The sequence below is a fragment of the Aotus nancymaae genome, unplaced genomic scaffold, assembly GCF_030222135.1.
Source record: "Aotus nancymaae isolate 86718 unplaced genomic scaffold, 86718_ANA_hifiasm-v0.15.2.pri h1tg000021l, whole genome shotgun sequence".
Lineage (NCBI taxonomy): Eukaryota > Metazoa > Chordata > Mammalia > Primates > Aotidae > Aotus > Aotus nancymaae.
Genome location: NW_026988433.1, coordinates 28009233 through 28036520, shown reverse-complemented (window position 1 = coordinate 28036520; position 27288 = coordinate 28009233). Strand labels below are relative to the sequence as shown.

Here is a 27288-nt window from a genome sequence, read left to right as displayed (position 1 = left end):
TTTATAAATCCAGTTTCTAATTCACCCGCAGGAAACCTCTCTGGACTGTATTTTTAAAAATGAATGTGGCCGGGCGCGGTGGCTCACGCCTGTAATCCCAGCACTTTGGGAGGCCGAGGCGGGTGGATCACGAGGTCAAGAGATCGAGACCATCCTGGTCAACATGGTGAAACCCCGTCTCTACTAAAAATACAAAAAATTAGCTGGGCATGGTGGCGCGTGCCTGTAATCCCAGCTACTCAGGATGCTGAGGCAGGAGAATTGCCTGAACCCAGGAGGCGGAGGTCGCGGTGAGCCGAGATCGCGCCATTGCACTCCAGCCTGGGTAACAAGAGCGAAACTCCATCTCAAAAAAAAAAAAAAAAAATGAATGTGGCTGGGTACAGTGGCTCACACCTGTAATTCCAGCCACTTGGGAGGCCAAGGCAGGAGGATCACTTTAGTCCAGGAGTTTAAGACTCACCTGGGCAACATAGTGAGATCCCATCTCAAAAACAAAAAATACAACGAACACTTTGAAGTAATATGTTTTTCCTGTGCATACATTTTACCTTTAAACATTACAAAAATACATTGACCATCTTGCGTTTGGGGTTCCTAAATGGTTAAAACGAAGACTCTTTTTTTGTTTTGTTTTTTTTTTTTCCAGACTAGGTCTTGCTCTGTTGCCCAGGCTGGAGTGCAGTGGCACGATCTCGGCTCACTGCAACCTCCGCCTCCAGGTTCAAGCGATTCTCCTGCCTCAGCCTCCTGAGTAGCTGAGATTACAGGTGTGTGCCACCACACCTGGCTAATTTTTGTATTTTTAGTAGAGACAGGGTTTCTCCATGTTGGTCAGGCTGGTCTCAAACTCCTGATCTCGTGATCCACCTGCCTTGGCGTCCCAAAGTGCTGGAATTACAGGTGTGAGCCACTGTGCCCGGCCAAAACAAAGACTTTTTAAGCTTATACATTTCTAATGCAGACATCCAGGGGAGTCCCGACCCCTGAAGTCAGTTCGTGTAACCCCAGCCATTGTCTGTCACTGAAACCTCACAGTCTATTCAAAGGCCCTGGGCGCAGGGGCACGTGGCCCTTCATCACTCCCAGACCATTTCCATTCTCTTTGGGTTGCTTATGTGATGAGCTTTGGCTGTGAGTGTTCATTAAAATGACATTTAGGGGAAATGGTGAACAGAGTCCGCTTAGTTCACCAGACAGTTGTACAGAACTGGGAAGACTGTAAGTTTCCCCCAGAATTACAAGAAAGCTTAGCACAACGTATGCCAACCATTGACTCATTTTATGCCTAGATCTCAGATGTGAAGAATGAGAACTAGGCCAATTTTTTTTTTTAACCTTTGTATTTTATTTAAAATTAGCCTTTATGCTTTGAAGTAGTTTAAGGCTCAAAAGGTGTTGCAAAAATAGTATAAGAGTTCCTGTGTGCCCTTTACCTAGCCTCCCCTATGATAACATCTTAAAAAACCATTGTACATTGCTAAAACTGGGAAATTGATGTTGCCAATTACTTGTTAAATATGAAACCCTTTTTTGTGTCTAAAACTCTTACCAGAAGCTCAAGATGCAAAACAGGTAAAAATAGGACTGTTTAAGCTGATGGGATGAGATGTTGTGGGAAAGGAGGGAGAAGCTAAAAGCCCTAATAGAATATCTTTTGAACTCTTTTACATGCCTGCTATGACTTACATCCTTTTTAAAAACACCTTAGTAGGGTTATTATAAAGACATTATTTTTAAAAACTAAGTGCTCTAAGTATTTCCAAATCTAAGCATAAAAAGGATGCTTTTATTTTACGACTAGACAAAAAACAAATCTCATTTTAAGGCCTCTGGTAAAGAAGGAGGTGAAAGGTGTTTTAGGAGCAAGCACCTATTTGTTGTTGTTGTTGTTGAGACAGAGTCTCGCTCTTGTCACTCAGGCTGGAGTGCAGTGGCGTGATCTCAGCTTACTGCAACCTCCACCTCCCGGGTTCAAGCGATTCTGCTGTCTCAGCCTCCCAGGTAGCTGCTATTACAGGCGTCCACCACCACACCTGGCTAATTTTTTGCATTTTTAGTTGAGACGGGGTTTCACCGTGTTGGCCAGGCGGGTCTCCTGACCTCAGGTGATCTACCCGCCTCGGCCTCACAAAGTGCTGGGATTACAGGCATGAACCACTCCACCCAGCCCAGGCACGTATTTACTTGAATTTGACCCACTCTTACCATTCGCACAGCCTTGTCAAGTTCACAGTCATTAAATATTATAAGTGGAGACTTGCCACCAAGCTCAAGGGAAACTTTCTTCAAGTTGCTCACAGCACAGCTAGAGGAAAATAAATGAGAAATGAGTTAACATCTCTCTCTCTGTCTCCCCCCACTCTCTCTGACACCCCCCACCCCACCCCCACATACTTTTTAAGCTTTAAGTTACTACCTGGCATGGAAAACATATTGAGCCTCAGAAATATTAAGAAACTTATTCAAGGCCAGGCACAGTGACTCACAACTGTAATGCTGGCACTTTGGGAGACCAAGGCAGAGGGACCCTTTAAGGCCAGAATTTGAGACCAGTCTGGGCAACATGGCAAGACCTCATCTCTGCAAAAAAATAAAAAAATTAGGCAGTTATGGTGCTGTGTGCCTGTAGTGCTAGCTACTTGGGAGGCTGAGGCAGGAGGATCACTTGAGCCCAGGAATTTGAGGCTGCAGTGAGCTGTGATCACCACTGTATTCCAGCCTGGGTGACAGTGTGAGACCCTGTCTCTTAAAAAACAAAAGAAAGAAAAAGGGAAAACTTATTCATAGGTAAAACATAGATGGTAGAATGGTGATTACCATTGAAGCTGAGTGATGAGTACATGGAATTCATTTTGCTTTTCTGCTTTGTATATATTAGAAATTTTCCATAATAAAAAGTTTTCAAAAACGTTGTGATCACATGATTAGAGATTCTCATAAGTAAATTCAAATTCTTTAAGAATTTTGGTTACATAAAGGCCTAGCAAAGAATTAGACCTCTAACCAGTCTACTGAAGCAGTGGGAGAAAAAATAATCAATTTTTTAAAGTATGAAGTATGCTGTTTATTTTTCCTTTCTTACAAAAAGAAATTTGATATACTATTCTTATTTAAAACATTTTGAAAATACCTCCCCCAACATGCAAACAGAAGGAAAAAAGTCACAAAATTCCATTCCATGCTTCAGTGACCATTGTTTTTACCATTTCGATATACTACCTATTTGTGGTCTGTCCTATCATAGTTTTTGCCTCGTTTAACATAGTTGAGATCATCCAGTGTATACAACGTTATACTTTATCTTTATTTCCATTTATTATTTTGACAATACTTTTCAATGTTATTGAAATTCTCTGTGAACATGACTGTACAGTATTCTATTACATTGGCATATTTTAACAACTGCTTTATTTTGCACATTTAGATTGTTTTCAGTTTTAAAAACTATTGCTTGGGGGACTCCATTTTATAAATAATCCAGGTTTGTCATATAAAATATATGAATTTGATGTTTATATATCTTTTTGGTTTTTTACCCATACTTCAAAAACAATTTGGGCCACAGCTTTAATACAGAAACTTTTGTGCTGAATTGTTAAAACTACCAGTAGGGTGTAGAATTTCAACATAGCTTTGCTTTTATTGACTCTGGGCTTTATTGCTTTGGAAAGTATTTTGTTACATTCAAACATTTCAATACTCAGCAGTGATAAGTAAATTTCTCTTCCAAATTAGATGTAGATTTTCTCATTCCAAAAGTACCCTATTTAAAACAAAAATTGAAACCTAGTTTAACAGAATCTGCAGTGAATCAACATATTAAAACCAATACCTTTTCATGATCTGTTTGCCAATAGGAGTGGAACCAGTGAAACCCAGTTTGCGGATGTCAGGATGTTCAGACAGACGTTGTCCTGCTATGCCACCTGTAGAATTAGGGAATAAAATGAATTAAAACATACTCAAATTCTTATGGTGAAGATGGCTTTAAATTCATTGAAGTAGATTTCTAAGCTCTCATCAGCACCTGAGTTTTAAATTTCTGTATTAATTGCAAACTGGTAAAAGTCTAAAATAATATCCTTTATGAAATCAGACTCCCAAAATAGTGATAGGTAATCCCTGATTTTTATCTTCCAGAGTAGTTTTTGAAAATCGAAATGGAACATCTTAGGGTAATTTTACATGACTGTACAACCCCCCTCCCCACTGCCACTCGCCCACCACTGTATTTCCATTTTAAGATTTTAGCATGTGGTAAGTATACTCATCCTTAACAGTTTGGTAAATTGTATTTAATTTTAATATAGTTATAATTCAGGACAGATCTCTAGTGGGAAAACAGCCACTCAGCTACCCCAGTACCATTCATTAGTTATAGCACAGTGGGTCATTTAGTGGCTTACCTGAGCCTGGAATGATGTTGATGACCCCCTTTGGAAAGCCTGCTTTCACAGACAGCTCTGCAAACTTCAAAGCAGTCAAGGGCGTGACCTGGAGAGAAGCAGACAGCAATTACCTTCTTCAGGCTCTGTCCTGCCCTTTAGCCCAGAACCCAGGTTTCCCTTGATAGCTGTACTAGAGCTCATTTTATTTTTATTGTACATTGTCTTACTATTTTTTTATTTTGCCATAATTTCAGACTTACAAAAAGATGCAAAAATAGTATAAGAATTCTTTATATACATTTCCATCCAGATTCCTCAAATGTCAATATTTTATTATGTTTGCTTTATCTTCTGTATATATATTTTTTAAACTATTTTTTAAAGATAAATTTAAGGGATATCTTGTCCTGAACCATTTAAGCATAAGGTAAAGGCATACTCCATACTTCTAAATACTTCTGTGTGCATTTTCTATAAAACAAGAAATTCTTTTACATAATCATAGTACAATTATCAAAATCAGGAAATTAATAACTGATAGAATACATAATTTGCAGACCATATTCAGATTTCACCAATTATCCCAATAATGTCTTACAGCAAAAGAAAACCCAACATCTGCATTACATTTAGTTATATCTGTAGTCTCCAGTGATCTAAGAGAGTTTCTGAGTTTTCTATTTCATTACACTGACATTTTTGCAGAGTACAGGCCAGTTATTTCATACAACGTCTCTTTGTCTGGATTTGCCTGATGTTTCCTCATGATTAGATTCAAGTTATGCACTTTTGGCAGCAATGCTACTGGAGCGATGATTGAGCTTTTCTCAGGATATCACATCAGGAGGCACATGCTGTGGAATAGTCCCAATACTAGAAATGTTAGTTTTAATTATTTGGCAAATGTAGTCTGCCAACTTTCATCACTGTAAGTTACTATATTATACATTGTCATTAATAAATATTTTGTGGGGAGATACTCCTCAAATTTTCATCCACTAGTTTTAGTATCCATGGATAACTTCTGGATAGTAATCATAAATCATGATGATGGTTGCCAAATGGTGATTTTCCAATGGCATCATGCCTTCCACATGTACTAGTTGGCTCTCTCCTGTAAGTGTTTTCCTTTCTGTTTAATTAATTAACATCACTGTGAATGCATAGATTCTTACTGTAATCAGCAGGTTGTCATCTTTTACTACTGTTAGTGATTCTGATGTTCATTTGTTCTAGATTTGGCTGCGGGAGTCCCTTTAGTATGGCCCCTGTATCATTCTGACATGGCCCTATTACTCTTTGGGCATTACATTGCTTTCAAGCCCAATGAAACATTTCAGGTTCATCTGATTCTTCCCTACTTCAGCCACTTCTCCAAGGAGCCCAGGTTTCTTTGAGAGAAGATGGTATTTAGAAATCAAGATATCTGGACATTATTGAGGGGTCATTGCTTCCAGGCCCTTTTAGCAGACAGAGCTAGGAAAGAGATGTATGTATACACAACACACACACACACACGTTTATATGTATGTGTGTATCTATCCCACATATAGCTATATCCATTTCTTTATTTAGCTATCTAAATACATTGAAACCCATGAGTTTACACGGATACCTTCATCTGATATCTCAGGGTCGATTCTAACCTTTTGCCCGTTTTACATTTGTGATTCTCTTCTCCAAGAAAGAGAGACATGGCTCCCATTATCCACAATATCTTTACTTATTTGCTTAATCCTAAAACATAGAGAGAGTAATTTGAGAATTGTTAAGCCATGTCCCTACAAAAAAAAATCTATTAATTAGAGTTCAATATGTATTTAGGTTTTTTTTGTTTTTTTGTTGTTTTGCATTGCCTTTATCCTGAGGACATATAGTCCAAAGTTAGTCAAAAGTGACTTGGGTTCATGCTTCCTCACTCCCTTCAATGGGGTCATGTTATTCATTTGAAATATGGCTGAATTTGGTTTTGTTTATATTTAATTTTAGGGTTTTTGCCCCATCTGTGTTGATTATATTTCTTTTCTTTGTTTGTTGTTATTGAATATGGGGAATATGCTTCCAAAAGTCAGGACTATTCAAATGGTCCATTCAGAGAATGTTTTTTTCCCACCCTCCTTTCTACCCCATTCCCTGCTCCCATGTTCTATGGATCATCAATTTCATTAGTCTCTAGTCTCCACTTATCTTTCCTGTGTTTCCTTTTATTCAAATCAGCAAATACATATTTTCTTATTTTCCCTTCTTTCTCACATAAAAAGTGGGATAACATGGCTCTGACCTTAAATATCTATTATAGCAATGCAAATCTCCAAAGCAAAATGAAAGCAGTACTTTCACACTCTTAAAAGCCGATGTTGATTCAGTTTTAAGTTAGTACTTGGTGGCCGGGCGTGGTGGCTCACGCCTGTAATCCAAGCACTTTGGAGACCAAGGCGAGCAGATCACCTAAGGTCGGGAGTTCAAGATCAGCCTGATCAACATGGTGAAACCCCGTCTTTAAAAAAAAAAAGTTAGTACTTGGTTAGCTTGGACTCTAAAAATGGGGTGTGCAAGAGGATCCATTGAGGTGTGAGAAGAAAATAGTGGAACTTCTATTTATATATTTTAGCTGACAAAGATATGAAATAAATGAACCATAACTAACATTTACTGTATGGCTGGATAATGGTGCTCTCACACAGTCTGAATGAAGGTCATATGGTCATGGGTCACAAAGGTATGAGCAGTGCCCCAGGAAAGAACAGGTACTCACAAGTCCAAGAGGGTGGCAGTGGTTCCTTCCCTTGCTCATTTGCTTTCAGAAGATTGCCCTCTGATGAAGTTTACAGGCTTGATTACATGGGTTCACAGACTATGTTGTTATTTTAATTAACCTTGTCTTCATAAAATGAACAAGTGGCCAAAAAATGTGCATAGAAACTGCACAATAAATAATAGTAACAAGGCAACCACAAGCAAACAAGAAAGAGGCACAGCTACCACTTTTCCTCCTTTTAGTAACAGGTCCATGACAGTCACATTGTGAAGTTTGTAAAATGTCAGTGTAGACTTAACTCGATGAGAAGTTGCCCCAAAACATTTGAAGTTATCAAGACTGTTGAAAGTGGATTTACATTTAGTATAGGTGAAGATAATCCTAGCCCAGGTATATCTTATTATGCTTTGGTATGCAACCATCATAATTAGAAAAACATTTAAAAACTATCCTAAATTAATTATAATTATTTTAAAGTAAGAATATAAAGGTTTTAAAATGTGATTTATAAATAAAATAAATGGTTTCATCTCTGTCACAACTCTTTTCATTTCTATTGGTTTTCTTCCATTTGGCTATTCAGTGTTTCTGTAGGATTATAGGTTTGCATAATATGTGAGAAAGCCTCTAGTATGGTTCTAGGCTAGGGTAGGTCATTGCTAAATATTAGGTTAATAAAGTCAGAACTTGTCACACCTGGACCAGCCACTCTAGGCCATAGAAATCGGTGCTTTCTTTTGTATAAAGCCAGGAGGGAATCTTTCACACATATAACAAAGCAGACAACCAGTTTAAGAAGAGTCATCTAAATTCAATCCTCCTGACATTCATACAGAGCCCTAATATTACAAATGCATCATTGCATAATATTATCCAATAAAATTAAAAACTCCAGCGTTACAATGGCACCTTTGGGTCTTTCATTCTCAGATTTTAAATTATCTTCAACTACAAAGCTACCAGTTTTAAACTGCAGATAGAGCCAGACTGTAATTTCCATGGGAACAGAAACTTTGTATATCTTCATCACTACTACCTGCCTGACAACTGGTATACACTCAAGAACTGTTTGTAATTTGGGGACATTATATATTCTCATTGGCATTTTTCAGTGATTAGCACTCTCACTGGATATCATTTACTGGTTCTCCACCGTTGCTCTGCCTTGGAAGAATGTGAAGCTTTTAAGTAATACTAATGCGTGGTCTCCAACTTAGACCAATTAAATCAGACCTCTCCTTTTAAAATGCTGATATCAGGCCTCATCTCTGCCAGTGGGGCCTGATACCAGCATTTTAAAAGGAGAACTTCAGGTGATTCTAATGTATAGCCAGTGTGGGGCTCCACTGGGTTGTGCACCCATTAACAAGACTGGGAAACAGCACTCTTGTACAATGCTGGTGAGCTAATATGACCCCCATGGATGGATGTGTCAATATCTATCACACAAATATATGAATTTTTTTCACTGAGGGATTCTGCTATTAGAAACATATCCTATAAATACACTTGCACATATGCATTATACTTATAGGGTTTATAAGGTTATTAACTGTAGTATGGTTTATACACCAAAAGGAGAGAAAATCTGAATATCCATAATTACGGATTGGTTAAGTAAAATTTGTTTTAGCTATACAATGGAAACTGCTGAAAAAAAAAGATATTTTCCTTTGGCAATATATAGAACGCTACTTTTTGTGTGCGTTTTTAAAAATTTTATTTTATTGTGGTAAGAACATTTAACCTGAGCTCTACTCTCTTAACAAATTTTGAAGTGTAAAATATAGTATTGTTAACTATAGGTACAACGTTGTACAGAGGACCTCTAGAACTTATTCATCTGACATAATTGAAGGGCTTTTTTCCCTTTTTTAGGCGGAGTTTCACTCTTGTCGCCCAGGCTGGAGTGCAATGGCATGACCTCTGCTCACTGCAACCTCCGCCTCCTGGGTTCAAGCAGTTCTCCTGCCTCAGTCTCTGGAGTAGCTGGGATCACAGACACCTGCCACCATGCCCAGCTAATTTTTTGTATTTTCAGTAGAGATGGGTTTTCACCATGTTGGTCAGGCTGGTCTTGAACTCCTAACCTCAAGTGATCTACCCGCCTTGGCCTCCCAAAGTGCTGGAGTTACAGGCTTGAGCCACCTCACCTGGCCAATAATTGAAGCTTTATGCCCATTAAGTAGCAATATATACATATACATATACATATACATAATAAGATATATCTACGTATAATAATATGTATCTCTCTACATATACATATAAAACTACATATTCTTTAATATACACATATGTATTAGAGACTATCCCTGGAATATCTAAGCCACTAACAGATAACAGTTAATTACATTGGTTGTCTCTGGGAGGTAAACTGGTTGGCTGGGGAATAAGGATAGGAGGGAGACATTTCACTATTTACCTCTTTGTATCTTTTGAATTTTGAAAACTTTACATGTATACCTACTTTTTCAAATAAATCATTTTCACTGATTAAAACAAAATGGCCACGGCCACATGACCATGTAGCTATGCCAAATGAAACTGTATTTTTTTAAGTTCTGAAAGAAGAGATAAAAGAGTTGACAGGTAACAGATTATACAATCTAGAATAATGACCAAGTTTTCTCCGTGACTTATGCACCTCAGAAAGCCCACGACATAGTACAGTTACCTGCATATAACAGAAACCCAAGGAAGAAGTTTGTTTTTCTTCGTACTTTACGTAGTGCACTTTACATAGTAAAGGCTCAGCCAGTGTTAACTTGGCTGCTGTATTTTTTTCTTAAAAAGCTATTGTAGCACTAAAAGATTCTTTGAGAACTACCTGAACTACTTCTTAAAAGTATTTTCTTGTTATCCATCTGGATATATTTTTACAGAGTTGCCACAATTATAGACGTTCTTTTACATGCTTTTCCCTCGTCTTCCATCTTCACTGTATATATAGTCAATATATATATATTTTTTGAGAAAGAGTCAAGCTCTGTTGCCCAGGCTGGAGTGCAGTGGCACGATCTCAGCTCATTGCAACCTCCACCTTTACAGTATTTTTGACAATTACATTTGAATACCTGCATAATACTTTTTTTGATGTCTCATAATTACTCTAAATAATTCCCTAATTATTGGGCACTTGGCATTCTGCAAGAATTGAATTGGTTTGTGGGAAGTCGACGGACTTCACTGATGTGCACCATGCTTGCTGGTGATTATTATGATGAAAGTTTTAAATTGTGGCATCTCCATACAATGGATTAGGTAGCCATTAAAAATGAATATTTACTGATATGAAAAGTTGTCCATGATATATGAGAAAAATGCCATATCATCTCATTTTAGTTTGCTATTTATAAATATATGTCACTTTTTTGAAGTACTGGATATAAGAGAGGAGGCGATTCTGCACCTGGCCCTTTGTGGCCTTACCTGTGCAGGCTTGAGCACTAAGGTATTGCCTGCTGCTAAACACGCAGCGCTCTTCCACGCCAGCATCATCAGTGGGTAGTTCCAGGGAATAATAATGGCACAGACGCTGCAGGGGAAGAAATTCGACATGCTTAGTTGTTTCAAATAACACAACTCATGATTCACTCAGAGGCACTCTCCTTATCTTACCCGAGTGGTTCTTTCTTGGTGAAGGTCAGATTGCGATTTGGACGGGCTTGGTTAATTGGAATAGTAGAACCCTAAGGAATAAGAAAAGTTGATACTTATTTTACTGATTTAAATAAGTAAATTTCATCTCAAAGGATCCATTTTCCATCTTTCTCTCTTACTTTTTCTTAGCTGATATGAAAAGTGTTTGTTGATAAGAACTAGATCCATGCCAAAGAAGGAACAGCTATTTGTTTCTCAAGAGAACCATGAAACACAGTAGAATAAATGTAATTCTAATTTAGTCCATTCCCAATTGCTTGGCATGGCAGAGAATGTGAATTGCCTGCCTATTATCCACTCTCCCCTCTGTCCTTAGTAACAGAATCCCTATATTAATAATGGGGACAGCAATATGCCCAGATCAAATACTATGGTTCCCATTCTCCAGATTAGGGATGGTCAATGGAAGATACAAGCACAAGGCATTGGAAGGCGAATGCTATCTAAACTAGGCTAACTCAACTCTTTTATTCTTCCCTCCGTGTCTATTTCCTCCTTCTTCCTGTTTAGACTGTTGCTGAAATGGCTGGCACTGCATTGGTCTTCTTGAGACCATGAGTCAACCTTGAGGGTGGAGGTCACATGGTACTAAAGATGGCCTGGCAAAGACAGAAAAAGAGTTTGCATCTCACATACTAGTCCTGACTGCCTGTCTTTGGACCCCTTGAAAGTGAGAGAAAAATAATAGGATAAAAAATAGGATTAAATTGGCCATTATATGCAGCCAACTTAATCCTAACAGATTCACAATAGTATCCTTTAATGAAAGCTTTTCATTTGCTTTGCCACAGAAAATAGTACTGCTACTACTAATAGCATATACAATTTCTTAAAATACTTGTAGCCAGTTATGTTTTGGAATTAAGAATGTTTTGGACTTCAGAAATGTAATATAATGCATATCCTTATATTATCTACTACCCCAGCAAGATTTGGGTAAGATTTCCCAAGATTATGGGACATTCCCAAGATTTGGGAAACCTTACCCAAATCTTGCTGGGGTAGTAGATAATATAAGGTATTTGTGTTTGATTTCCCATAATCAAACACACTGGTATTTATTCACTGAAACATTAGAATATTCACTCTAGGTGATGTAAATAAATATTATTAATAGATTATGTTCATTCAGGTCAGCGTTTGGCATCAAATGAGTTTGAACAAATCAAACAATTTTTGGGTTTCAGAGCTATCTGGATTTCGTAACTGGGGATAAGAGATGGATCTGAACTATGACTAGTAAATATCAATATATGCATAACTTTGTGGCTGAACCACAATAAAAACTTCGTTTTTGTGCAAACCTGCTATGTTGCAGACTCGACTAATCCTGTGGCATACAAACACTTGTTTCCAATCCTCAAAACATAACTTGCAAAGTATGTATTATTGTGACCATTTTATAGAGGAAGAAAGTAAGCTTTGGAGAGATAAAATAACTTTAACAACATCGGCTGATACATGCCAAAGCTGAAACTTGGACTCAGGTCTATCTGACTGTACATTAACATTGGTGGCAGCAACGTACCCAGATGAAATAGGATGTTTCCCAGTCTCCTCAGCAGATAGAGATGGCCACAGAGGGATATAAGCAAAAGGTGCTGGGAAGTAAGAACGCTTTGTAAATTCCTTTTACCACTCCCCCTTCCTCACTTTCTCCTTTTTGCAGCTGGGAAGGTGGTTCCAGTGACTGGTACCGCAGTGATTATCGTGAGTCTTTGGGGAACATGCGTACTGCAGTTTGCTGCAGGGCCTACCTTGCCCTTTTGTACCCCAGTGCTGGAGCTGGTATTGCTGCCAGTTATCACCCATGTTTGCTATTACTATCTTATAGTAAAAGGAAAATGAAATATTTATTTATTGTTCCTATGTCTTTATCAAAATTTTTCTTTGAAAAAGTTTTTTTGTTTTTGTTTTTGTATTTTTTGGCCAGGCACGGTGGCTCATGCCTGAAATCCCAGCACTTTGGGAGGCTGAGGTGGGCGAATCACTTGAGGTCAGGAGTTTGAGACCAGCCTGGCCAACACGGTGAAACCCCACCTCTACTAAAAATACAAAAATCAGCGGTGTGTGGTGGTGGGCACCTGTAATCCCAGCTACTTGGGAGGCTGAGGCAGGAGAATCACTTGAACCTGGGAGGCGGAGGTTGCAGTGAACTGAGATGGTACCACTGCACTCCAGCCTGAGCAACAGACCAAGACTCCATCTCAAAGGAAAAAAAAAAATTTTTTTTTTGAAATTTATTTCTTTTAGGACACATGTTCAGAGACAAAGTTTTTCTCATACTCAGTCTGCTTCCACCATCTACAGTAGCTCTCTGGCCATTGTAGGTATTTGAATTTGTAAACCCTACATGATACTAAGTTTTCTCCAAAATGTCTAGAAAACTATTCGATACCCTCAGGACATATTATAGTAAAGTGCAAAGAATATCATTAGACTTTAGATTCAGAAAGTCTTGAGTTCAAATCTGGTTGTATGGATTACTTGCTATGAATTATAGGGAAGGCATCCATGTCCCCAAGCCTCTGTTTCTTCACATGTAATAAGGGGATAAGAGCTATCCATTTACTTCCCATAGATGCTATAACCATTGCTAGGGTCTGAAAGTGTCCCCCCAAATTCATGTGCTGGGAACTTAACCCCCAATGCAACAGTGTTGGGAGATAGGGCCCTAATAGGAGGTGTTTAGGTCATGAGGGGTCCACCTTAATGAATGGATCAACGCTGCTACAAGAAGGGTTTGCAGGGGCCGGGTGCGGTGGCTCATGCCTGTAATTCCAGCGCTTTGGGAGGCCAAGGTGGGTGAATCAATTCAAGACCATCCTGACCAACATGGTGAAACCCCGTCTCTACTAAAAATACAAAAAAATTAGCTGGGCATGGTGGCGCATGCCTGTAATCCCAGCTACTCAGGAGGCTGAGGCAGGAGAATTGCCTGAACCCAGGAGGCGGAGGTTGTGGTGAGCCGAGATCGCACCATTGCACTCCAGCCTGGGTAACAAGAGCGAAACTCCATCTCAAAAAAAAAAAAACAAAAAAACAAAAAAAAAACTAGAGGCCAAACCTGCTGGCACCTTTATCTTAGACTTCCCAGCCTCCAGAACTGTGAGAGAATAACTTTCTGTTCTTTATAAATTACTTAGTCTCAGGTATTCTGTTATAGCAGCATAAAATGGACCAAGGCAACCCTGTTATGTTGGTGTAAAAAATCCTTCATAAAAAGAGGATCTGACACAGTGCCTGGTACAAACTAATCAATGTTAGTCCCTTTTTCTTTCAAAACAAATAACATTTGTGCTTACCTGGATTTTGTCGCACCAGCCAGCAAAATATCTGAATGTTTGCACAGACATTCCAATGTGAGTCTTCAGAGCCAAGGTATAGACAGCCCCTGAATCAAGGGCTTCAATGGTTGCCAGTTCTTCTTGGTTCTCTTCCAGTAGGTCGGCAAGTCTGTGTAGTCAGTGAAAGAAATTAACTCAACAAGTACTGATTGAGCTTCTGTTACATAGAATGCAGTATCCTAAGAATGGAGAATTCGGAGGTAAACACATATGGATCAGATCTCTGCCCTTATGGAGATCATGGTCCAGTAGGGAAGAAAGCAGTAAACAAATAATTTCATAAATCATTCAAGAATTACAAAGGAGAAGCAGCAGGTATTGGAAGTGTGTACAACTTGCCTCAAATATGTGTAAGAATTAGAACAATGACTGAGCCATGGTAAAACAAGAAGATAGAAAACAGTGGGGATGTGGACAGTTCATGAATATGCAGGGAGATACTGGAGTACAGCCCACACCTTTTGAGAACCCATGAACGTTTGAGGATTTCTGGTTGGCACAAAAATATTTCTAACACTAACTGAAGAGACAAGATAGAAACATACAGAATGAATTACAAGTACTACAACAGATTTCTGTTTGGTGTTCAGTTTTATGGGAAAGTAAGTGCAGGACTATATAATGACTATGATATAGTAAAAATTCATCTTTTGTGTTCAACTTCTCTTATTTGTTTTTCTTCTGTATTTGTGGTGGTTCTCTGAGCTGTTCCTTTGGAGCCACTCTAGAGTCCAGCTTGAAATCCCCCTCCCACAGTCTTTCTTCCAGATCTTGCTTGTATTAGTTCATTCTCACGCGGCTAATAAAGACATACCTGAGACTGGGTAATTTGTAAAGGAAATAGGTTTAACTAACTCACAGATCCACAGGGCTGGGGAGGCCTTGCAATTATGGTGGGAGGCAAAGGAGGAGCAAAGGCATGTCTTACATGGTGGCAGGCAAGAGAGCATGTGCAGCGGAACTGCCCTTTATAAAACCATCAGATCTCGTGAGACTTACTTTCACAAGAACAGCACAGGAAAGACTTGTCCTCATGATTTAATTACCTCCCATGAGTCCCTCCCATGACACAGGGGAATTATGGGAGCTACAATTCAAGATGAGATTTGGGTGGGGTGGGGACACAGTCAAATCATATCATTGCTCTAAGAGATCTTTTGATCTAGGTCAGATATTTATTTTAGGTAAACAGCAAATGGAATTTATGATTGAATCTAATTACTCCTCATATCCTTAGTTACTGATTTATAATATTCTTCCCAGTCCTTATTATTTTTCTTCCTTGTTCCTACTCCTTACACATCAAGTTGATCTAAAATTTGTTTTTTATAACAATGGAGTGCTAGATATTCTCCACTTGCCACTCTCTGTATCCATTCTCCACCCTGCTATGTGACCTTGACCCTGGTGAATGACCTTTACAGACAACATCACCTGGCTCCCTTGCTCTCACATTGGGCTTGGCCAATGAGAGGCCACTGGGAGGCACCCGCAGGAGATTGGTGCACTGAAGGAAAAAGTTGTCAGGGAATTGGATTCCCTGGGTCCCTCACTGATAGGCTGTGGTTCAGAAGCTGCCATGTCCCTCCACTGGAGAGTGGTTTTCTCCTATAGATGCAGATCTTGCCAGATTCCAGTAACAGCTCCTTCCTCTGTCCCTTCAGACCTTAAAGGCATAGCAGCTTCCCCCTGCTGCTAGCCCTGCCTGGATGCTTCATTATCCTTTATTGGATTCCCTTGACCTTGCCCACATCTTTGTAAACAGTTCTTTATTAAACTTCTTTTCCAGCTGGGACCCTGCCTGATGCAAGCGTACTAACATAATCAGGAACGCACATATATGGGATTTAATATCAGTCAAGTAACAAGACATATTTCATATTAGGTGCATACTAGAATGTTTTGCAGGAATTTTTAAAATCTTGGCAATGTAAGTCAGTATCCAAAGGCAGTAGACTTGCTTTTCTTTTTCTTTTTTTTTTTTTTTGAGACAGAGTCATGCTGTTTCTCCCAGGCTGGAGTGCAGTGGTGCGATCTTGGCTCACTGCAACCTCCACCTCCCAGGTTCAAGCAATTCTCCTGCCTCAGCCTCCCGAGTAGCTGGGACTATAGGCACATGCTACCACTCCTGCCTGTAATCCCAGCATTTTGGGAGGCTGAGGCAGGCAGATCATCTGAGGTCAGGAGTTTGAGACCAGCCTGGCCAACATAGTGAAACCCTGTCTCTACTAGACTTGCTTTCAAAAAAAAAAAATACCTGTACATCAGTCTTCCTCTTTCTCTTGCATTCATTCTTCCCCATTCGCCATTTTCAAAAGCATCTTTTGCTGCTGCTACTGCTTTATCAACATCCGCCAAAGAAGCGTAGGATACTTTGCATATTATCTATTTCAAGGTAAGTAAAAATAGGCCACATGAGAGATATGAAAATATGGTTCTTGGAATTAATATTAATAGAAAAAAATAGGGTATTAAAAAAATATTATGGTGAAAAATGAGTATATCCAGTACTATGGTAAAGAAAAAGAACAGTTTTAATATGAAAATTGTGAACCAGAAATTTAGTACCTCTCATGTCATACTACTTTATGGAAGAACATATTTAGGAAGACAGACGACTCTAGTTCTTACAGTGCCTTAGGAAAGCTGAATTTCTTGCCATGAGTCTTCAAAGTCTGAAAATTTTTTCACATATAGCTCTATGCAGATAAGTGCCTCTGATGTGTATACGTAAAGCTACCTGTCTAAGTTCATCATAAATGTTCTATAAAATAGGTTACTACAGTTCATAGCAGCTGGTACCAGAATTGAGTCATTGAAAGAAAAGCATGAAGTCCATTTGTGTAAGTGCTTAGAGGCAGAGCAAGAGAATAATCGAGCTTCTTAAGACTGCCTATTTTACCACAGTGTATAAACTAAAAATCCATGACCAGTGATCACTACACACACTGAAGAATTACTCACAGATCCATCCGTTGGGTTGATAGTGTCGTAAGTCTTTCCATCCTCTGCATCTGTGAACTGTCCATTTATGAAACACTGGTATGGCATTTTTACTGTCATTTCATTGACTTCCTTTGAAACCTGAGAGAATTATATCAATAGATTCAATAGATTTCTGTGTTTAACGATTTGATGTTAAACAGCAATAAAGAAGCATATTTACTCATGCAGAGGGAGAAGTCAGTGGAATTCTAGTTCCGACTGTACAGAAGATATGTATATGTGAGATTTGGCCCTCAAGATGCTTGCCTTGGCCAGGAGGTTAGAAGCTGCGATGACGGAAGTGCTCTAGGCCAGGCTTTACAGAGATCTCAGATTTTCTTTCTCACGCAGATGAAAGGTAACGCACAAGACCTCTAGATAATGGAAATACCACCATCTAGTGGCGGCATTGGTGGAGCGCAGCTATTGCTTTCACTGAAATCCTTTAAAATGCCTTTGTCAATAAGTTTCCTTTTACACTGGTGCCATTTTAAGTTTGCTTTCCTTAAGTCCCTCCCGGTTTCCACTGTTTTCACTTTTTGTCTGTTACACATGTGTTGCTTAAATTGTACTCTCTCACAGTGGCTGGCAAGAAAATTGAAGTTAGTCAATGAACTTTGTTGAGGATCAGTTGTTTTCAACAGTGCGATGGAGATGATGATACTGGCTTCATAGTTATTGTGAGGAAAAACTGAGGCAATATGTCAATGCAAAGTATTAAAAGGAAATTTAATTATTAAAAAAATTATTTCATATAGAGGAATTGTCAATGCTTTAAAAAGAAACAAAAATTAGGAAGAAGGTCTCTTGCCTTTTCCCGCAGAGTGCTCATGATCTATGAGCTATTTCCATTGTGTTTATGTAGAATATAATGAAGGAAATTTTATGGGAATTGATGTGTTCAGTCCCTGCAAACAGTCCACTTTTCTAATATTATCATTCTGGGAATATGCTGAATGTCTTACATGTAGCACCTAATTTGATTATCCTAACAATTCTCTGAGGTAGATATTATCATTATATAATATAATATAATATTTTATTATTATATAACATTATTACCCTATAAATCATGTGATATAAATCAAGTTACAGAAGACATGTTTCATATTACGTGCATACTAGAATGTTTTGCACGTAATAATAATAATTAATCTATAGGATAATAACAATAATATTATATAATAATAATATCCACCACAGAGAATTGCTGGGAGAATCAAATTTTATACCCTATAAATGGCGTAATAATAATGGAGGAAATAATATAATGGAGGGTAATAATAGGAGCAAACTGTGGCTTAGGGAAGTTAAGTAACTTGCCCAAGGTCACACAGCTAGTAAGTCATGCTACTTGGATTCAAACCTAGGTTGGTCTGACTCCAAAATTCATGTTCTTAACCAGATGATGCTAAACTGCTTTCCAGATTTTCCAAATTCTTGTTAAAAACAAATGGATGAGAAGAACTTCTGGGACAGTAAAGTAAGGACCTCTGAAAATCCACTCCTTCATAAAAGCAATGAGAACACTAGAAAATATTGTTAAAATCACTTCTTTCAGAACTCTGGAAATTAACCAAAGGCTTGCAATAATCCATTTCAAGAAGAATAGTTGAATCACAGTAAGAAAAGTGAGCTTTGTGGTGTATTAAATGCCCTATTTCCATCTTTCTCAAAAGCTCTGCAATATCCTTGAAAAACCATCATTGCAACTATGGTAGCTGTGAAAACCAGCAGCCTAGTAGCCACTGATGGCAATGAAATGGGTCTGGAGCTCTCCACAAGCCTTATCCCCAAAAAACTGTTACTATTTGGCCTTCCTAGAAGCTCCCTGAAAAGCTCCACTCTCAGAGATTTTCTGTTGTTAGAGACAGGGTCTCCCTATGTTGTCCAGGCTGACTGTAGTGGCTATTCACAGGTGTGATCAAGTGCATCACAGCCTGAAACTCCTGAACTCAAGTGATCCTCCTGCCTCAGCCTCCTGAGTAGCTGGGACTACAGGCATATACTTCCATCCCTGGCTTGGGCTTGTGTTTATTTGTTCTGACTCAGAGCTTGTTATGCACAAACAACCCTATTCCTGGGTCATTTGTCAAAAATAATTAGTGGCAATTATTTAATATTGCAGCTGCCCACAGCAGTGATATTAACTGAGACTAACAAATGGCTGACCAAATTTAAGAGGAATAACTGGGAATGAGATATCTATAGGAGGCACTGAAAAGCTCTGACATATTCCTGGGAATCCAGAAGGCCAATACACATGCAGGGCTTGTGCACGTGCCCAAGAAGGAACTCAGAAGGCCCTTATCTCTTAACTCTGGATGACCTTGAGGCTCTGTGCAGGCAGGAAGTGTGAAGGCTAAGGCAGAGTTGTAAACTGCTTGTTGGAGCACACACTGAAAGTGTATCCCAGCACACACAGAGACAGCCCCCTTGCAAAGGCTGGGAGGCTTATTGGTTCAAGGTGTCTAAGAAAATCTATGCCCGATCATTGGATGACCATTAAGGTAACCAAAAAGAGACTTCAGCAGTGGCAAGCAGTAAAAAATACAGACTTTACAGAATTATCAAGAAAGTCATTGAACAACAACAACAAAAAAGCAGTAGCAGCAACAGCAACAAATGTTGTAAAGGGAGATGGGGGGAAGGTCTGCTTTCCAGAGTTACCACAGTCTATTATTTTAAATGGCCACCTTTCAACAAAAGATTACAAGACGTGCAAAGAAACAGAAAGTATGGCCTACACACAGTTGGAAAAAGCAGCTAATAGAAACCATCCCTGGAGAAGCCTAGACTTTGGATTTGCTAAAGAAAGATTTTTAATAAGCTTTTGTAAGTGTGTCCAATGAACTAAAGAAAACTGTGTCTAAAGAATTAAAGGAAACTAAGAGAATAATGTCCTGCCAAATAGAGAATATCAATGAAGAGATAAAAATTATTTTAAAAAGAACCAAATAAAAATACTGAAGTTGAAATGTGCAATAACTGAAATAAAAAAATTCACTAGAGGAACCCAACAGCAGATTCAAGCAGGTGAAAAGCCTAAACAACAGGAAGGAATAAGAATAAAGAAAAATGAACAGAACCTCAGAGACTTGTGGGATATGATCATGTATACCAACATATGCATAAAAGGAGAACCAGAAAGAGAAGAGAGGGAGAAGGGAGAGGAGAAATATTTGAAGAAAGAATGGCTGAAAATTTCCTAAATTTGATGAAAAACATTAACTTGCACATTTCAAGAATGCACAATCCAAGAAGCTCAACAAATTCTGATGGGAAAACTCAAAGCCTCCACACCTAGAAACATCATAACAAATAATCAAAAGACAAAGAAGAAATCTCAAAAGCAGCAAGGAACTCATCATACAAAAGAGTCCTTAATAAAATTAACAGTTGACTCATCATCAGAAACCATGGAGGCCAGAAGGCAATATGATGAAACATTTAAAAGGATAAAAGAAAAATACCATCCAAAAATTCTATACCCAACAAAAACATCCTTCAGAAATGAGGGAGAAATTAAAACATTCCCAAGTGAACAAAAACAGAAAATTGATTGCCAGCATACCTGGCCTAAAAAATACTGAGAAGAATCTTTCAAGTTGAAATGAAAAGACACTAGACGGTTAACTTGAATACATATGAAGAAATAAAGAGCACTGGTAAAGGTAACTACATAGGTAAATATAAACATTGGTACAAATATATTTTTAACTCTTTCTATCTCATTAAAAATACAGCTTCATAAAGCAATAATTATAAAACTGTGTTGGTGGGCTCATAATGTATAAAGACATAATTTGTATGACAATAATAGCACAAATTAGGGGAGTTCATAACAACTATGTTACAGCAAAGTTTTCCTATACTATTGATATTAGGTCGGTATTCATCTGAACTAGACTATTTTAAGAAAAAATGTTAATTATAATCCTCATAGCAACCACTAAGAAAATAGCTTAAAAATATAGTAAAATAAAAAATAAGGGATTAAAAAGACATACTAGACATATTTAACACAAAAGACGGCAGTGAAGGAGAAATACAGGAACAAAAAGGTGTCAGATAAGACATATAGAAAGCATAAGTGGTAAAAGAACATAGATAAATTAGACTTCATCAGAATTAAAACCTGTTGTGTGTCAAAGCTCACTCACAAAAGTTTCCAGCAAATTTACAGAATGAGAGAAAATATTTGCAAATCTTATATCTGATAAGGATCTAGTATCCAAAATATACAAAGGACTCTTAGGACTCAGCAATAAAAAGACACGCCAGTTTAAAAATGAGCAAAGGATTTGAAGGAACAGACATTTCTCCAAAGAAGAAATACAAATGGCCAATGAGTGTATGACAAGATGCCCAACATCATTAGGCATTAGGGAATACAAATCAAAACTGCAGTGAGATCCCGCTTCACACCCACTAGGACAGCTAAAAGAGAAAAAACAGACGAGAGCAAATATTGGCGAGGATATGGAGAAGTTGAAGCCCTCATACATTGGTGGGATTATATAATGGTGTAGCCACTTTGGAAAACAGTTTGGCAGTTACTCAAAAAAGTTAAACATAGAGTTACCATATGACTCATCGGATCCACTCTTAGGTGGTATATACCCAAGAGACTTGAAAACATATGTTCATGCAGAAACTTATATATGAATTTTTATAACGTTATTCATAATAGCCAAAAAGTAGAAAGAACCCAAATGTACATCAGCTGATGAATGGATAAACAAACTGTGGTATATTTATACAATAGAATATTATTTGGCCAGAAAAAGGAATGAAATGATGATACAACGTGGATGAACCTTGAACACATTATGCTAAGAGAAAGAAGCCAGAAACAAAAAGCCACATGTTATTTGATTCTATTTATATGAAATCTCTAAAATAGGCAAATTCATAGAGACAGAAGAGAGATTAATGTTTTCTAGGAACTATCATGCTATCCAATTTTGGAACATTTTTTGTACGAGGTAGGCCTGAAACAGTAAAGAATGACTGCCAATGGGTACAGGGCTTCTTTTTGGGATGATGAAAATGTTCCAAAATTGAATGGCATGATAGTTGCACAACTCTATGAATATACTAAAAACCACTCAAAATATACATTTTAAAAGGTGAATTGGGCGAGGCATGGTGGCTCACACCTCTAATCCCAGCACTTTGGGAGGCCGGGGTGGGCGGATCACCTGAGGTCGGGAGTTTGAGACCAGCCTGACCAACATGAAGAAACTCCATCTCTACTGGAATACAAAATTAGCCAGGCATAGTGGCACATTTCTGTAATCCCAGCTACTCAGGAGCCTGAGGCAGGAGAATCACTTGAACCCAGGAGACAGAGGGTGCGGTGAGTCGAGATTGCACCATTGCACTCCAGCCTGGGCAACAAGAGCAAAACTCTGTATCAAAAAAAATAAGGGTGAATTTTATGGCATCTGACTTAGATCTCAGTAAAGCTGTTATTTTTTAAAGGTTATAAATATAAAAACAAATGGGCAATAGGCACAGCGTTCTTTTATAGCGTATGGATCTCACTGATTTCGTGTTGTAACATCAAGGAAAGGCTTACATAATCTACAACCAGCTCCGCCTCTTGATCTTCTCCTCTCAGTTTCCTCACGACCTTTTGGATAAAGTCTTCAAACTTGGTGGCCATATAGACGTCTTCATTCTGCAACTGAAGCCCACCACATTTCTGTCTGATCTCTTCCACCAGCCTTAAAGTAAGAACCAGTTTCGCATTATTTAGATTTTAAAAGGGGTTAGCAAGACTGTGTTATTTGCATTTGTCAAGCTGTTTTGAGGTAAGACATCACATGCCTATTTATATCCTATGAGATCTTCTGTGGTACTCATCAGAGAAATTGATAAGACTAGGGGCAAGAAATTAAAAATATATCTTGAAGGACAGTGGCAGTTTTTTTAAACTTTATCCATGACTAAAAATAAAAGAAATCAAGGCAAAAATATTTTAATTACTTATAAGCAAGATAGCAAGGAGCATATAAAGTCAACTCCTTTCCTTTCATATATACTCAAGGAATAAGAAACAGACACTTCCTAACTGTACAGATTATGAGAGATGACTGTCATATTGTAGAATATTTTCTCTAAATTACAAATATAAGATAGACATTTCTTTGTATTACATAGTTAACATAGGTACTAGCTGGAACCACGCAGTAGGTCAATATAATTTTTGAAGTCTTTCCAGTCCTTTGATTTTCACTGTTAGTTTGTCAAATTACAGCTGTTATCTGACATTTCTTGAGTAGCAGTAGCGTGCGAGGTACAGTGTGGAAAGTCCACCGTGGTTGTTGTTCAATCATTTATTCTCTAAAAGAGATGATATCTTTATAATCAAGATAATAATATCAGATGATTATGGTAAGCTGGACATTCGAACAGAAAATGAGTAATTCCTGCAGAAGTATCTTGCTAGCAAAAAGAAAAAAAAGTGCTAATAATACAGTACTGAGGCCAGGTGTGATGGCTCATGCCTGTAATCCCAGCCACTAGAAAGGCTAAGATGAACGGATGGCTGGCCCAGGAGTGTAAGGCTGCTAGTGCAAGTGAGCTGTGATCCTACCACTGCACTCCAGCCTAGGTGACAGAGTGATACACTATCTGTAATAAGAATCACCATAATGTAGTATTAAAATCTTTAGTTAAGCTAATTAGAAGTTTCTGGGAACTCATGAATCACAGCTCTGAGAAATCTATAATTTGAGGAACCAAAACTCTTGACTTTTGAAAACACTCTTGAAATGATTGTTTTGATTTCTGGAATAAAACCTCCATGAATAAAGGGACCTTGTCTAGTTTACACTCTATATCCCCAGTGCTAAAACTGTTCTTGACATGTAGTAAATGTTCAATCAATGTTGTTAAGTAAATGAGTAAGGAGAGAGAATATTCATCAGGAACACTGCTTTGTCAATATGAAGCATTTTGTCAAGAGGAGGAACATTTTTATCTTATTTAATTAGTGAATGGCCACAGTGTAGCTTGGGATCAAATCCTCTTAGCTTCTATTCGCTGTACCCACCATCAAGGGACTACACAGCCCCTGGTGAGCTCCCAGCTGTCTCATTATCCCAGTAACTCAAAGAAAAACACTTCTGCAAGATGCTGCACCAGTAGGATCCTGGTCCACTTTTCTTGCCATAGAGGAGGCTTTCTGGGACTCCAGCCCTTTCAACTTGCTCTAAACCTCTGTGGAGAAATTCTGACTATAGGGTGATTACACTTGTCCTTGCAAATAGCCTGTTAACCCTCATTCTAGATCTATCTTACTGGGCAATTTGCAGGGGGACCTGGTGGGGGAAGAAAAAAAGATTTTTGGGAAAGCATAATTAATATCAGGTATCAGATATTATTCTAGTAATACTATTATTATCAGGTATCAGATATTATTCAGATAATATTCTGGATCAGGCTCCATAGGAAGTTCCCCAGCATTCTCACCCAGAGCTTCTCAATTCTGATGTCATACTGGAGGAAAATTAGCTAAGAAACTGGGAGGACAAATTTTTAAAAGATGCAAACAATTCTAAAGGTTGCTTTTTTAGGTATACAGAAGATAGGAAAACAACTTCTGGTTAGCAACAAGGAGAACTAAACAGATAGATATGTCTGCTTGACCATGGAAACAACAATGAAAAAGATGAAGAATAGAGATGTGCCATATATAGGTATGATAGGGAAATCAAATCCAGAACAAAGAATGTAAATTTCACTGTCAAAGCCAAAGTCAAAATTCCTAGTGAGGAAATCCCTAGTGAGTCATAAGGTCGTGGTTTTACCTAGCAACATCCATTGAGCTTGCTCCAGATTTAAAGAAGTCTGTTGAGTCTTCAATAACAGGGACATTGCTTAAAATTCCAGCCCAGATGACCTACACAAAAAGGAAACTTTGGTAAGGAAAGTGGCACGTAGAACAACATGGCAGGGACTGGCTAGCTCTTCACCAAACCAATTTCCTCTTCACCTTGTATGCACAGATTGACCACATTTCTCAGCATCTCTCCAAGTTAGATGCAGCCAATGAACAGGAGTGGAAGTAACCTGCACCACCCCAGTTCTGGCCCATGAGGACCTCCTCCACACCATTCTACATGCTCCTTTGCCCTTCTGGCTGTCTGGAATGGAGATGTCCCCCAGGGAGACCTTGAAAATAACAGAAACTGGGTCCCTGAATGACTTTACCCCTAACCCTCATGCCAACCTGGAACTGCCTTGGATGACTTATGTGAAAAATCAATTAGTATGTACTATGTTTGAGCATATGAATTTCCTCTTGCAGCTAATACAAAAAAAGAGGAAATAAAGTTCTGATCCCACTACTTTGAGGACCAATGGTACCAGTTACAAACATGCTTCAGTTTTCCAAGGTAACAGTAAGATTAAGGTCATGATGTGTTCACCTTGATGGTCTCTGCCACCTTCACCTCTTCAGCTGTGAGTTCTACCACTGACGTCTCACCCGCTGAAAAGTACTGAGAGGCAGGAATCATTTTTCCATCTTCAAACTGCAGATTTCTCACCATCAGCTACAAAATAGCAACAAAAAAACCATAAAAATTAGGACAATACAAAAGTGAGTGTGGTGGGAGGAGTCTTATAGATATATGCAAATAAGGGCAAGATTATTTGGAAAAATATGGATTAAAAGCATTGATCATTATGTGTAAAAGGGCTGAAATGGCATTTGAATGATGGCAGCAGAAAGGAGAAAGTTAGGTCTAGAGATAGGTACATCTCAAAATAGAAAATAAGTCCTGGAAAATTTGACACTCAGATGTAGGTATTTGAGTGTCTAGAATCTATTATGAAATAACAGACACCACTAGTACTGCCGCAACTCTGCAGCTGCTGCCTCTGAGCACTTGCTCTGCACCATGCTGGAGAATGCATGCATGAGTGCTCACTTCGGCAGCACAGATGCTAAAAAAGAAAGGATGCATGCATGTGCTGAAGGATCTCACCTAATCCCATAAATGCTGATGGAGGTAGATGCCATTACTATTCCCTGATACAGAAAAGGAGGCTCAATGAGGTTCAGTAATTTGCTCAGTGCCACACAGATAGTAAGTAACAGAGCTGGGAGTAGAACCCAGAACTGGCAGGACTCTAAGCCTACAGTCAACTGATTTATCCTGCAGCAACTGGGAAATATCCGTAAGCTACAAATTATCTTTGCATGCTTCATTGGGAAGCTTTCCAAGGGCACACTGAGGCCCAGGGCCAACCCTCCTGAGCATAGGCAGTGTAGGTGGCACCTGCCTGGTGGATCAGTGGCAAGGGGCATCTGACGAGGGCCACATCCATTTCACTTGATCCTCCCAGAATCAGGCAGTGGAAAGGCAGACAGATGAGAGATTCTCCTCTCTGTTGTGTAGATGGCAAAACAGACTCAAAGGGGAGAATCATCCTGCCCAAGACCAGAGAGTGGGAAGCAGGGACTCACACCCTTGTCTCCCCACTGAATTCCAGCCTCTTTCTCCTTTACACAAGACAGCCTATAGAGGTCTGTGGGGCCCATCCTGAGACACCTCATCTCCATCAGGACACTCAGAGCCAGCTCCTCCCCAGCCAGCAATGGGGGTAAAGATGTCCTAGCCTCCCCATATCCCAGTGCAAAGCCAGATTACCTTGTGAAAGCTATTCCCTTAATAGCTTGGGTTATAGAAGAAAATCAAAAGGTTATTTCATAGGCAGCCGTATTGAACACTCACTGCTTTTCCATCGTTACCAAAAATAACAAGTCCATTTTTGGTAATGAGACCAGGCTTCTTGGCACCTTTAATTTCCAGTGGTTCTCCAGGAGGCACAGAGCTATTCAGTAATGTCGAGCCATAGAAAGTGACCATCTAGTAAAGAGATCAAACCCAGATTGTAAAATCAGGAGAAAAGCTGTTCACAGTGGTATGTACAAGCATCATTCCCTGCAAAAACACTGAAGTTCAGATTATCATCTGTAATAAAATTGAGACACCACAATGGGAGAAGCTGTCTCAAACATATGTAGAAATGACAACGCAAGAGACTGTCTGTGAATATGTCATTGGAGAGTTTCCAAAATGCCCCACATCCAGGTGACATGAGTATTCATTATCACATATGCACA

General features: G+C 38.8%; 1 protein-coding gene across 1 annotated transcript in view; it reads right to left on the bottom strand.

Annotated features, from left to right (window-relative positions):
* ALDH1L2 (aldehyde dehydrogenase 1 family member L2) overlaps positions 1–27288 on the bottom strand; it is a 65935-nt gene that overhangs the window by 15606 nt on the left and 23041 nt on the right. The window contains exons 7-18 of the mRNA XM_012469194.3: positions 26897–27031; positions 25586–25711; positions 24965–25056; positions 22729–22876; positions 17124–17243; positions 16417–16544; positions 14118–14268; positions 10771–10841; positions 10582–10687; positions 4410–4497; positions 3836–3929; positions 2209–2308 (exon numbers count right to left, since the gene is read on the bottom strand). Coding sequence (XP_012324617.2) covers positions 2209–2308; positions 3836–3929; positions 4410–4497; positions 10582–10687; positions 10771–10841; positions 14118–14268; positions 16417–16544; positions 17124–17243; positions 22729–22876; positions 24965–25056; positions 25586–25711; positions 26897–27031 — 1359 coding nt within the window. The remainder of the gene's footprint in view (positions 1–2208; positions 2309–3835; positions 3930–4409; positions 4498–10581; positions 10688–10770; positions 10842–14117; positions 14269–16416; positions 16545–17123; positions 17244–22728; positions 22877–24964; positions 25057–25585; positions 25712–26896; positions 27032–27288) is intronic.